Genomic DNA, 11,894 nt, shown 5'->3' with positions numbered 1-11,894 from the left:
GCACAGAGCCCAATGCAGGGCTCGATCTCACAACCCTGAGATCATGACCTGAGCTGAAATCAAGAGTCAGATGCTTAACTGACTAACCTGCCTAGGTGCCCCTTAATTAGAATGTATTTTTAAAGAAATTCCAGTGAGCACGATATGGTGAAAAATTCAGTGACACTGGTGTACTCTTGGGGGTCCTTATAATAAATGGGGCCAAGGTCAATGAAGATGTTCCAAGAAGAGAATCTCCATGATTTCATAGCACAACCACTGCACTGATACATTCCACTTCTATGTGGACTAGAGGATTTGAATCTCCCTATCAGAGACCTTCGGTACCGGGAGAATTGTGTCTAGGAAGAGCACAGTTCCTTCCCTCCCATGTTTCTCCTTTACTCTCGTGCTACTACCACACTCAAAACAGTCTGACACCAGGTGCCTGGTGTTTTTTCATACACCAAGCAATTCTCTGCGACATCAGCTTGGGGTCCTATGATTTAACTCCGTTCATACTACCTACCTAGAGGTAGCATCAGCTTCTGCAGGTTAAGGGCTCAGTCCCTCCAGACTGCCCCCACCCACTTCAGATGCCCAGCGTAAGTCCAAGTTGTTCCCTGTGCTTGGTCTACAAATCAGAGGTTGCCACAAACCCCTCCTCTGGTTTGATTAATTTGCTAGAGCACCTCACAGAATCCAGGGAAACATGTACCTTTAACACTTTATTCAAGGATACAGACGAACAACCAGATGAGGAGTTGCACAGGATACAGTCTGGGAGGGTCCTGAGGGCAGGAGATTATATCCCCGTGGAGTCGGGGCGTGCTACCCTCCTGGTACTCACTGAATCCTATCCTTCTGGGATTTTTATGGAGGTGTCCTCATGTAGCCAAGACTAATCATTATTTCCATTTCCAACCCCTTCCCCCTCTGGAGAATAGAGAGTAGGGCTGCAAATTCCAACCTTCTAATCATGGTTTGGCCTTTCTAGTGACCAGTCCCCATCCAGGAGCCATCCAGGAGCTGACCCAGAGTTGCCTCATTAGAACAAAAGATGCTCCTAGTGCTTTTCGCACTTAGGAATATACAAAAGGGTCAGGTGCTCTATGCTAGGAACCAGGGCAGAGACCAGTATATGTATTTTCTATTATGTCACAAAAAGGTATAAAAACTACGGTGCATAAATACACAAGGAATTACTACAACTAATACATACATTTTTTTAAATATACTCTTCCTGGGGCACCTGGGTGGCTCAGTTGGTTAAGTGTCTGCCTTTGGCTCAGGTCATGATCCCAGAGTCCTGGGATCGAGTCCCACATCGGGCTCCTTGCTTGTTGGGGAGCCTGCCTCTCCTTCTGCCTGTTGCTCCCCCTACTTGTGTTCTCTCTCTCTGACAAATAAATAAATAAAATCTTTAAATATACTCTTCCTTTTATTGAAGGTTGATTTACATACTGTAAAAGTCCTCTGTTGTTGGGCACCTGGGTGGCTCAGTCGGTTAAGTGTCTGCCTTCGGCTCAGGTCATGATCCCAGGGTACTGGGATCAAGCCCCACCTCAGGCTCCCTGCTCAGTGGGGAGCTTATTTCTCCCTCTCCCTCTGTCCTTCCTCCAACTCACTCACTCTCTCTCTCAAATAAATAAAACCTTTTTTTTTTAAAGTCCTCTGTTAAGTGTAGAACGCAGTGATTTATAAAGTAAATTTAAAGTCATGCAGTAATCACCACAATCTAGTTTTGGAAATTTCCATCACACACCCCAAATCTCCTCCAACCTATTTGTAGTCAATCACTGCTTTCACCACTGCCCCCCCCCCCAGGAGTCTGGTCAGTCTTGTTCTTGGGGAATATACAAGAGAAGGGTTAGTAGGACAAACTGATCAGCTGCTGTGCTGGAGCGTGGGGCATTGAGGCTGCTACTCGGTTACTTTTTGGTACTTCACTGTTATCTGCCATGATCCATCTAGTTTTTGGAGGGGCCCGCTGGCAAATTAAATTGGAATTTGACAGAGACCACCGCCCCTATGAGAGTGGCACACACCTTCCCCTTCCCCTGGGATGTGAGTGTGCTTTTAATTTACTCTCTCTGTCGGGAAGGGGAGTGGTAGTGGCAGTTAGAGAAGCTTCCATTCAGCCTTTCCTACTCATAATACTCTTTTTTCTAAGATTTTATTTATTTAAGAGAGAGAGAGAGAGAGAGAGAGTGCGCATGCATGAATGGGGGAGGGGCAGAGGGAGAGGTAAAGGGAGAGAGAATCTTAAGCAGACTCCACGCTGAGCGCAGAGCCTGACTTGGGGCTTGATCTCACGACCCTGAGATCATGATTTGATCTGAAACCAAGAGTCAGATGCTTAACTGACTGAGCCACCCAAATGCCTACCATAATACTCTTGATGGCTCCCCTAGGAACCAATGTAAGCGTTCTTTCAACCAGCAAGTATGCCCATTCCATCTGTACTTTTAGGCACCAAATATGGGTGGGTCTGATAACCTAAAGGACCCACTGTTGGCTGGACCCAGGGTGGGACTCCATTTATTGCCTGGCTCCCTTATACTCCTACCCTAAAAGGGGGCCATGCTGGCAAGTTAGGTCCTGGATATGACATCAGTTCAGATCTTGTGTCCAACAATCCTCCAAAGGTCTGGGTGTTCCCCTTTCCTCAACGCATGATTACTGTGAGCAAATGTCCACAGGTCCCCTTGAAGAAGGATGCGGAATCACTACTGAATTATGATGGTTCGGGGCTCCTCATCATAGCACCCTGGCTTCTCTTCAGTTACTGGGTTCTGGAATTGAGAAACATTTCAGGCCCTTCTGAGGAGGGGATCGTGACTTCACTCGGCAACTGCCCTCAGCCTCCTCCTAATCTTTCTTAATTTCTTGAATGGTATAAATTAACACTAAGTTGGGTAGTATTATTAATCTTAGTAACCATTGCCTCTCTCCAGGTTACTCCTCCTGCCCGTTTTCCACTCCACTCCCCTGTTCAGATTTTGCAGCTCACAGTGATAACTGAGCCCACCTTATTTCTGATGGTTAAGGGGTGCCACCTGGCCTCCGTTCATTCTCATCCTCTCGTCCTCGTTGCAATCAGCCCCGTTCTGTAACAGCATCTCTAATCCTTAGCCTGGGCTCCACAGAGGATAGCCAGCCCCTGGTCTCAGCGAGCCTGGAGCCCTTCTCTCCTGTGCATTCCTTCTTGCTTTGGTAGATGGAGTGTTTTCCAGGCCCTCGCGCAGAATGGGAGCTGGTGAGCGTTCCAGCCTTACGTAGTATATCCATTCCAACAAGCCTACATTTAGGGGCCAGACAGAGAAGGAGGGGCTGGTGAAGTGGGAAGAAAACTAGCGGAGTAAGGTTGTCACCGAGCCTGGAAAGACAAGTGTGAAAGAAGGGGCTGGGCAGGGCTCAGATCAGGACTTCGGAATTTAGCAAGATGGAGATGTTTTAGCAGTGAAAATAAAAGCCTAGTTGGAATAGGTAAGTAGAAAATTGAAAGCTGGGGCGCCTGGGTGGCACAGCGGTTAAGCGTCTGCCTTCGGCTCAGGGCATGATCCCGGCGATCTGGGATCGAGCCCCACATCAGGCTCTTCTGCTATGAGCCTGCTTCTTCCTCTCCCACTCCCCCTGCTTGTGTTCCCTCTCTCGCTGGCTGTCTCTATCTCTGTCAAATAAATAAAATCTTTAAAAAAAAAAAAAAGAAAATTGAAAGCTGAGATAGTGAAGTTTTACTGCGTCAGAGAGCAGAGAAATGAGGCTGTTGCTGAAGGGGAACAGGGGCCACAGGTAGTTTTGTTTTTTTAAGATGGGCAATATTACAGTAGGTTTGTACGTTGATGGGAATGATGAATTGGAGAAGTAGAAAATTTTTATGAGGTAGAGAAGAGAGAGCTATTCTCAGAATCACACGTTTCTGAGCAGGAGATAGGATGCAGACTACAAACGGTGGATGCCCTTTGTGGGCCTATAAATATTTTTATTGTAACAGAAAGGAGGGCAGAACCTAAGTGAACAGATGGAGGGAAGTGGCAGGTTTTGTGGACAGTGGTCAGATGATTATGCTTTTGCTCATCAGTTCTTTTCAAGGAAATCTGAGCTGGGGAGGTTTGTGAATTGTGCATAAAGAGAACCAGATGGAAAGAGAGCCTGGGAGGCTGGGGAGGGAACATAAGCCCTCCTTCTAAGTGAGAAGTCAGGCTGGAGAGCCAGCACTCCTTTGAAAGTCTTCCTAATTTTCTGTTTCTTTTTCCTGTGGTGCCCCCTTTTCATGAGGATTTTCTTTCAGAGGTAAAAGATAGCACAAAAAACCCCAATTCTTTTCTTCACCCCTTGCTAGGTGAAGAGAACACTTAAGTCTTTGCTTGCATGCAATAAACTTTTTTTTTTTTTTTGCTTGATATTTTTTGCATTTCCTATTAAGCCTACAATTGAACTGAGGTTGCATTTTGTGGAGAAAAGACGTCACTTGTAACAATACAACAAAGTCAACAAATAGTTTGAGTTACCACAGAGAGTACACTTCTGAAACACTGACTCAAAGGCACAAAGCTCGCCGGCCTCAAGATGTCCACAGACAGGACGCATAATCCAACTATATATTGTGTGAGAAGGTAACAAGTGCTATGAATGAAGGAGAGTAGAGAGACGGGAATTAGAGAGAGTGTTGGGGAGGGAAGGTTGGAGAGTTGTGATTTTAAATTAGGTAGTGAAAGTAAGTCCTGCTAACCGGGTTAACAGTTGAGCAAAAGTTTAAGGGGCATGAGGAAGTTCCTCAGCTATGTGGTAATCTGGAGAAATAGAATAGAACAAAAACCGGTGCATAATGATCCCATTTGCCAACGATGCTGAGGGGAACTCTTAAGTAATCAGAGGAAGAGATGGCTCTGCTTCTACAAATTCCAAGGGAATAAAATGACAAAAGTGAAAATCAACGGAGATCTGCCTGAGCCCTGTGAATGAGAATAACCAGGATGTGGTATATTCCTGGAAAACGAGTACCTTTAGAGAGAGAGGTGCAGAGGTAAGAGAGAGGGAGAGCATGGGGAAATATTTGGAATGATCTAAATAAATTAGTACATATTTTTAAGATTTTATTTTTAAGTAATCTCTACACCCAACATGGGGCTCAAACTCACAACCCCAAGATCAAGAGTCGCTTGCTCTACCGACTGAGCCAGCCAGGTGCCCCTTATATTAGTGGACAGATTCTTAATTCAGTGAATCAAGGATTGGAACCAACGAAGGGGGAGAGCTCTGGGTGGGCGCCAAGAGAAAGCTGCTTATTAGAGGGAGACTGTAGATCATAATACAAGGTTTGTAAGCCCCCAGATCAGGGTGAGTATTTTACTTCCTGGATCCACAGGCAACTACTTTTTATTTTTTATACCAGTTGGACAGTCACATAAGTTTGTTTTCTGGTTGTATGTTTTTATTTTCCCTAAATTCTGCACATCAGTCACATCCAGAATAGGCACATTTTATTTGTCCCCGACGAGCATTAAGAGCTGGTTATCTAAAATTCAAGTCCCAAATAAAATCCATTAGAAGTCATTTAATACCCGGTGTGGCAGTCCAGGTTAAGCCTAACTGGATTATCCTTACTGGTTCAGGCTGTGTCTAAACATGTCCTGCGAACTGGGGAGAAAGACCTACTAGGATCTCATTTTAATTATAATGAGAATCCACCCCACTGGAAATCAGTCCTCTGAAGGGAAAGGAGTCAGTGAGATATCTTTGGTCCAGAAGGGAGGGAAGAGGTGATTTTGAGTACTGTATAATGTCTATTGTCTGTGACACAGTTCACACTGCATGCTTTCTGGTGTGAGGAGACAGCAGCAAGTTAAATAGAAGGATGTGTTTGTCAAAAAACCTGTCAGACATCAGGAACTCAGAAAAGGCCTGATTGGACACTCACGAAACATAAAGCTGGGGAGGGAGAGTGTTCCCTCACCAGTAGAGAGTACGAGGCAAGGTTCAGCCACAGAGTGGTGGCCATGGCCTTGATGGTTTTGGCACAGTGGCAGCTTTGGCAGCAGAGCAGAGATGGAGACAGCAGCAGAGTGGGAGGGTGCCCTCCGCTTCTGCCAGCTGCCTTAGCCATGCTAAAAAACCAAAACTGAACCAAGTAAATTTGAAGGTCTAATTGGCTTTATTAAGTGATTCATGAATTGGACAGCATCCCATCTAGCAAGGGATAGCTCCGAGGACAAGGTGTACAAAATGGACGGTGTTTATAGGAAGAAGGGTGGGGCAAGAAGTTATTAGAAGAGAAAAGAAAGGATTGTTTCAGGCACCATCTCCCGCCCCTTAGGGGGAAGGACAGGCTGTCGTATTAGGTTGATTACCTTCTTTGAGGGGTTGGAGAAGGGGGGTTGGAGAAGGGCCCATGTGACAAGATTCCTCATTGATGCTGATCAGAAAATTCCTGACTGACCGGTTAAGACTCCTTTTCCGGGGGAAGTTGAAACTGCAGTTAAGTTGTGTATCAAGTCCACATTTGGTGATTTGGCCTAAGTGATGTGATTTTGGGCCTGTGATTTTTCTTTTCAACAGCAGCAGTGGCAGTGGCGCTGGTGGCCTGGTGGCGTGGCGTGGAGCTGAGTTGGTTCGGCCCAGCACTATCAGATTGTGATTTTAGCATACAGAATTAGTGGCAACAGCAGCCACAAGCTGCTTTTACAGAGGCCCCAGGCCAGTGAGGCTTTGAGCCAATTCAGGAGTAGAAGAGCTGATGGTTCTAGGCCATGGAGCAGGAATCTGAAAACCAGACTGCCAGGTTCAATCTTCCATTTGCCTTTGACTAGCCTTTAAGCCTTGGGTAAATTACTAACCTCTCTGTGTTTGTTTTCTTCTCAGTAAATAATATCCAGCTCATAGGGATTTTTAGAGATTATATAGATTACACATGAAAGCACAGCTCTAAGAGATAGTGATTGACAATAGTAAGCATGCAATCAAGGTTAGTTTATTTGTTTCATCATCTGTATGACATCTCACACTGGTCCAGTCCAATAGTACTTGGTGTTCACATTGTTTAATTGCATGAAATACCAGAGTATTGGCAGCAACCTAAAGTCCAACGAGATGAGAAGGAAAGTGAAGGACACTGAACAGCCAATGTTGCCTCTAGTATATATTTGCCAAACGTTTACCATATGCCAGGCACTGTTCTAGGTGATTTATAATTCTGGAATGTCAAGAATTTAAGCACTCACTATTTAACTATGGCAGATAGGAGCCAAGATTTTCCACTATTTTTTATGCTTTTTGCGTTTTTTGAACAATTATATATTACAAAACTGTTTTGCTTTTCAATGCCACACATACGGGTAGTTCATGTTTCTTCTATCACTATTACTTAAAATTATACAAAAGACTACCGCGCCGAACACCAGGCGAATCATCATTCAAATAAGGTAACTACTTACGACGCTAATTAATTGGGACCGAAGGACGAGCGGTGCGGGGCGAGCAACAGACGACAGGTGGCCAGCCAACGTCTACCGCGGGAGGCGGACTTTCGCGGGAAATGTCAGAAGCCCCGGGCAGCCGGTCACGTGACTCCTGGGGCCGCCTGCGCTCCCCACCACTCGGAGCCAAGCAGCCACGTTGGCGGCGTTCCTCGGCCAGAGGAGGGGGCGTGGCAAGGGCCCGTGCGTGATGCGTGCCCCGCCCCCTCCTGGAGCCCGGATGAAGAGTAACGCCATTACCGCCGGAGCCCTGGAGAGCACTGGCGGGCGGTCACCGGACGCCGGACCGGCTACGCCATGAGAGTCCTCTCCCGCCTGCTTCTGCTTCTCTTGCTCGTGTTCCCCGCTACCTTCTTGCTCCGCGGCAGCCCCGGAGGTGAGGCGAGGGGAGTGGGCGGCGGGTCTTGGCCGGGAAGGAGACGCCAGCTACAGCAAGTTTGAAGCTGGAGGCGGCAGCGGCTCCTGGGTCCGGCGTCCGTCCCGCCAGCCTCTCCCCACCCCATCCCATCCCCGACCCCCGGTTCGTAATAGGGGGTCTCAGCGCGCGCGGGGCGAATCCCCGCTGGGGCCTCCGTCCCTTCCACGCGGAGCGCGGGTCAGTGCCTGGCGACCTTGCTTGGTGGCCGCCCATAGCCTTGGGTTTCTCCTCTGGCCCGGGACCCGCGCCTGCAGCTGTGGCTGGAGTTGGTGGGTCCTCGGCTTAGGGAAAGAGGCGAGGGGGCAGCGGGCACAGCTGCACCGCGAGCGCGCTGCAGCCGGTTGTATTTCTTCTGGCCGCCTCCGCTCCACCCCCATCCGCTCTGGGCTGACGTGTCTTTAGCTTCCACGTTTGGGAGCCTTCCTTCATTCATTTGCTGAAACCCTTGGTTTCTACACACCTGAACTCTTATAGCATCTCCCCCCCACCGCCCGTTTCTGGTCATCTCCCTGTTTATCAGCACCTGAACTCTGTGTGTTACCAGGAGTCTTCATTTCAGAAAAACTCCACATCTTCGCCTTCATTGTCCACCCCAACTCCCAGGCCGACTGAGGAATTCAGCCTATTACTTGAGCTCTCATTTTTCTTCTCCTTTTTTCTGTAACTGTTTTTTGTTTTGTGGAAGCATCGCATTGCCCTGGGTTGGGGGGGATCGAATTCGACATTATAGGTTTATTTCGGTTTATCCTTTCCAACAGTTAATATGGTGTGAAAATAACAACATTAAAGATGTGGAAACTTGAGTTTTTGCCCTGGTTCTAATCTGTAAAAGGCAATCTGACTGAACGATCACTAGAATGCCTTTTATTCTGTAAGTTTAAGCAAGTTCTGTGGCAAAACGAATGATAGTGACAGGTATCCACGAGTGCTTTTGCAGAGAAAAGTGAAGTGACTGGCTTCTCTTTAGTGGATAGAAAACCAAATGAGATAATTAACCAAACCCGTTAATGAATTCATTTGCAGGTTTAAAGAGGGATCCTTTTTCCTTTATGAGTTGCTTGCTGGCTGCTTATTTGGCTTTTTAAAGAAAATTTGACAGTTGTACTTTAGAACCTAGAGTATGTTTTTCAGGTTTGAAAACATTTTGTTTTTTAGGAGACATCAATTGTATCTAAACCTAACTGGATATCTTTAAACATTTTTTTTGTGAAGAATGGTCTTTCTTTCAAAGGATGTTTTTTCTTAATTTTGCCAATTGAGAATTGCTAGACTTTTTAGGCACAAAGTTGTTACTGGTTAATATTAATATCTACTGAAATGTAGGATGAAAAGCCATTGTACATATTGAGGAGTCTTGAAATTTAAGTCCAACTTAAGATTATGTCAGCATAGGTATTTTTCTTATTGGTTTTAGAAAATGACTTGTAAATTATGAATGCACTGTCTTTGTGCAGCAAACAGTAGAAGCTGTTTTTCAGTTCATAATGTGTGGTTCAGTGTTCTTTAGTGTTTTTCATAAATCTTAACAGCCGGTAAAAACTCAAGGAAGTGGAAAAGGCTTAAAATGCAGAGTCCTTAATATATACTGTTTTTCCTGGGTATTGCAGCATGTGCACATGCTTCCTTTCCCACATTTTTTTTCCCCTACTGAATTGCCACATCATCATTCTTTTTGAGAAATGTTGGAAGAGTCACTAGAACTTTGAAATTTCTTTTGAGTGTCTTGCCTGAGGTAGATTTAATATGACTTACTTAGTGAACTTTTGCCTATAAAATTATAATTTCTTGGCCTTACAGTTATGCTTAATTTTTTTTTTTAAGATTTTATTTATTTGATAGAACAAGCAAGTGGGGGAGCAGCAGCCAGAGGGAGAGGAAGAAGCAGGCTCTCTGCTGAGCAAGGAGCCCAATGTGGGACTTGATCCCAGGACTCTGGGATCATGACCTGAGCTGAAGTCAGAAGGCTAACTGACTGAGCCACCCAGCTGCCCCTATGCTTAATTTTTCAGTGTAGGGGGAATAAAAAAGTACTTAAAACATGTTTGAAGCCATATGCAAAAATTGATGCATGCTTTCAATGCTATCAACCCTGAAGTTGCCAGTATAGTTTTTATTTTACCAAATATGCTTTATGCAAGCTAGTTTTTTACCGTGGATGCCATACAAATATTTGTTCCTTGGAATTACATGCTATGAAGTTCTAAGAGAGCTGTAGTCAACTTTAATAACAAATGTTTCTTGCCTAGTTATTGAGATTGCTATTTTCCTTTAGACCTGAGCAGGGTTTTTTGGTTTGTATGGTTAATAATAGGGATTAAATTTTGGAGCTTCTTACTCCGATTTTATTGATTTATTTGACAGAGCACGATGCACATACACACAAGCAGGGGGAGCAGGAGAAGTAGGCTCCCAGTGGAGCAAGGAGCTCAAACACCCCTGGAGTATCTTAGTTTTAAAACAAAGTCACTTTAAGTTTTTTATTTGAGCTTCAAGGCATCTTTAGTTTCAGTTCATTTTCCCAACAATTAAGTGCTTTTGAAAATTAAACGGCATTTCCCATTAAAGTTAACACAGAGTTGGTAAGACTATCTATTGATAAGAGAAAATCATATCAAAATATTCTAGACGCGTTGTAATTTGGCATCTTTCAAGGGAACTGGGAGATTGAATTACTCCAAGGGGAAAAGTGTATTGCCTATACTTGGGACTAAAAAACATTGGTATGCCCGGGGTAAAGGTTAACTGCTTGTTTTGTATCTTATTGTTAGGCTCATTAGCTGCAGCTCAGGATCTTACAGAAGATGAAGAAACGGTGGAAGATTCAATAATTGAAGACGAAGATGATGAAGCAGAGGTAGAAGAAGATGAACCCACGGATTTGGTTAGTGTTCTACACAATGTAATTCATGTTTATATCCTTTCTAGAATTTATCTTTTTATAGACAAATTTGGTATTAAAATTTTTGCTTTTAGAGGTTTGTTACTATGATCAGAGTGGATTGAAGTTGGGAGAAAGGGGCCAGTGATTGAGGATGGATCATGAATATTTTCTTGCACAAGGAGGGAGATATGAAACAAAGAACAATTAAAGATCATACGAACATGAGTCTAAGAGGGTAACAGAATGGGAATGGCACTGGACCAGTGTTGATAGATTTGGGATGCATGCTACTTAGCTTTTTAACTTTGATAGCTTTTTTCTCTGGATCTCGCTTTCCTCCTGTTTCTTTCCTGCATTCAGTAAGCAAATATTTACTGAGTCCCTACTATGTGATAGGCACTGTTCCCAGTGCTGGGGTAAACAAACCAGTTATTTTCTCTGTTCTCATGGAGTTTTTGTTCTTGGGGCAGTATATATGTGTTTTGGTGGCAGGGAGTGAGGAGCAGGCAGTAAACAGTATATAAAATGTGTCCTGTGAAGAGGAAAGGGCTTAGAGAAGATCTCTTAAAATTCCAGTTCTGAAATTTTTACTATAAAATTACAGTTAAACGGTAAGAATGTTGGGCTAGAATCAAGATCATTGCAGCATGCTTCTAGCTAGTTTTATTTCCTCTCTTAGGCTACTACGATTTATCCTACATAAATTTTTAAACTCCAGAATCAGGGGCGCCTGGGTGGCTCAGTCGTTAAGCGCCTGCCTTCAGCTCAGGGCGTGATTCTGGAGTTCTGGGATCGAGTCCCACATCAGGCTCCTCCGCTGGGAGCCTGCTTCTTCCTCTCCCACTCCCCTGCTTCTGTTCCCTCTCTCGCTGGCTGTCTCTATCTCTGTCAAATGAATAAATAAAATCTTAAAAACAAAATAAAACAAAACCTGCAGAGTCAATCCTTTTCACAGACTTAGCAACACATTGCCTTCAGTGTCAGAAAACGAAGGCCATCAGGTGTGAACTCTTCCAAATTTCTACTTCTGAATATATTACTCACTCATCCTTTCTACGTTTTCTCCTTAAGAAGTAGGGAGTTGGGGCGCCTGGGTGGCACAGCGGTTAAGCGTCTGCCTTTGGCTCAGGGCGTGATC

At 44.8% G+C, this 11,894-nt stretch overlaps 1 protein-coding gene and 1 long non-coding RNA gene across 6 annotated transcripts in view; one reads left to right on the top strand and one right to left on the bottom strand.

The window, feature by feature from the left end:
• Positions 1 to 7,947, bottom strand: part of LOC123001732 (uncharacterized) — a 32,225-nt gene extending 24,278 nt beyond the window's left edge. For all 4 annotated transcript variants that reach the window (XR_007191483.2, XR_008956689.1, XR_008956691.1 and 1 more), the window contains exon 1: positions 7,416 to 7,947. This is a non-coding gene — a long non-coding RNA (uncharacterized LOC123001732). The remainder of the gene's footprint in view (positions 1 to 7,415) is intronic.
• Positions 4,369 to 11,894, top strand: part of SSR1 (signal sequence receptor subunit 1) — a 48,208-nt gene continuing 40,682 nt past the window's right edge. Inside the window, exons 1-2 of one of the 2 annotated variants that reach the window (XM_026511446.4) lie at positions 4,369 to 7,833; positions 10,644 to 10,756. In XM_026511446.4, coding sequence (XP_026367231.1) covers positions 7,755 to 7,833; positions 10,644 to 10,756 — 192 coding nt within the window. In that variant the 5' untranslated portion in view covers positions 4,369 to 7,754. The remainder of the gene's footprint in view (positions 7,834 to 10,643; positions 10,757 to 11,894) is intronic. The other variant, XM_026511445.4, reaches the window with a different exon arrangement.

Source organism: Ursus arctos, unplaced genomic scaffold (genome assembly GCF_023065955.2).
Source record: "Ursus arctos isolate Adak ecotype North America unplaced genomic scaffold, UrsArc2.0 scaffold_31, whole genome shotgun sequence".
NCBI classification, from domain to species: domain Eukaryota; kingdom Metazoa; phylum Chordata; class Mammalia; order Carnivora; family Ursidae; genus Ursus; species Ursus arctos.
Note: the sequence above shows the minus strand (reverse complement) of the source record. Positions and strands in the feature narration are given on the sequence as shown.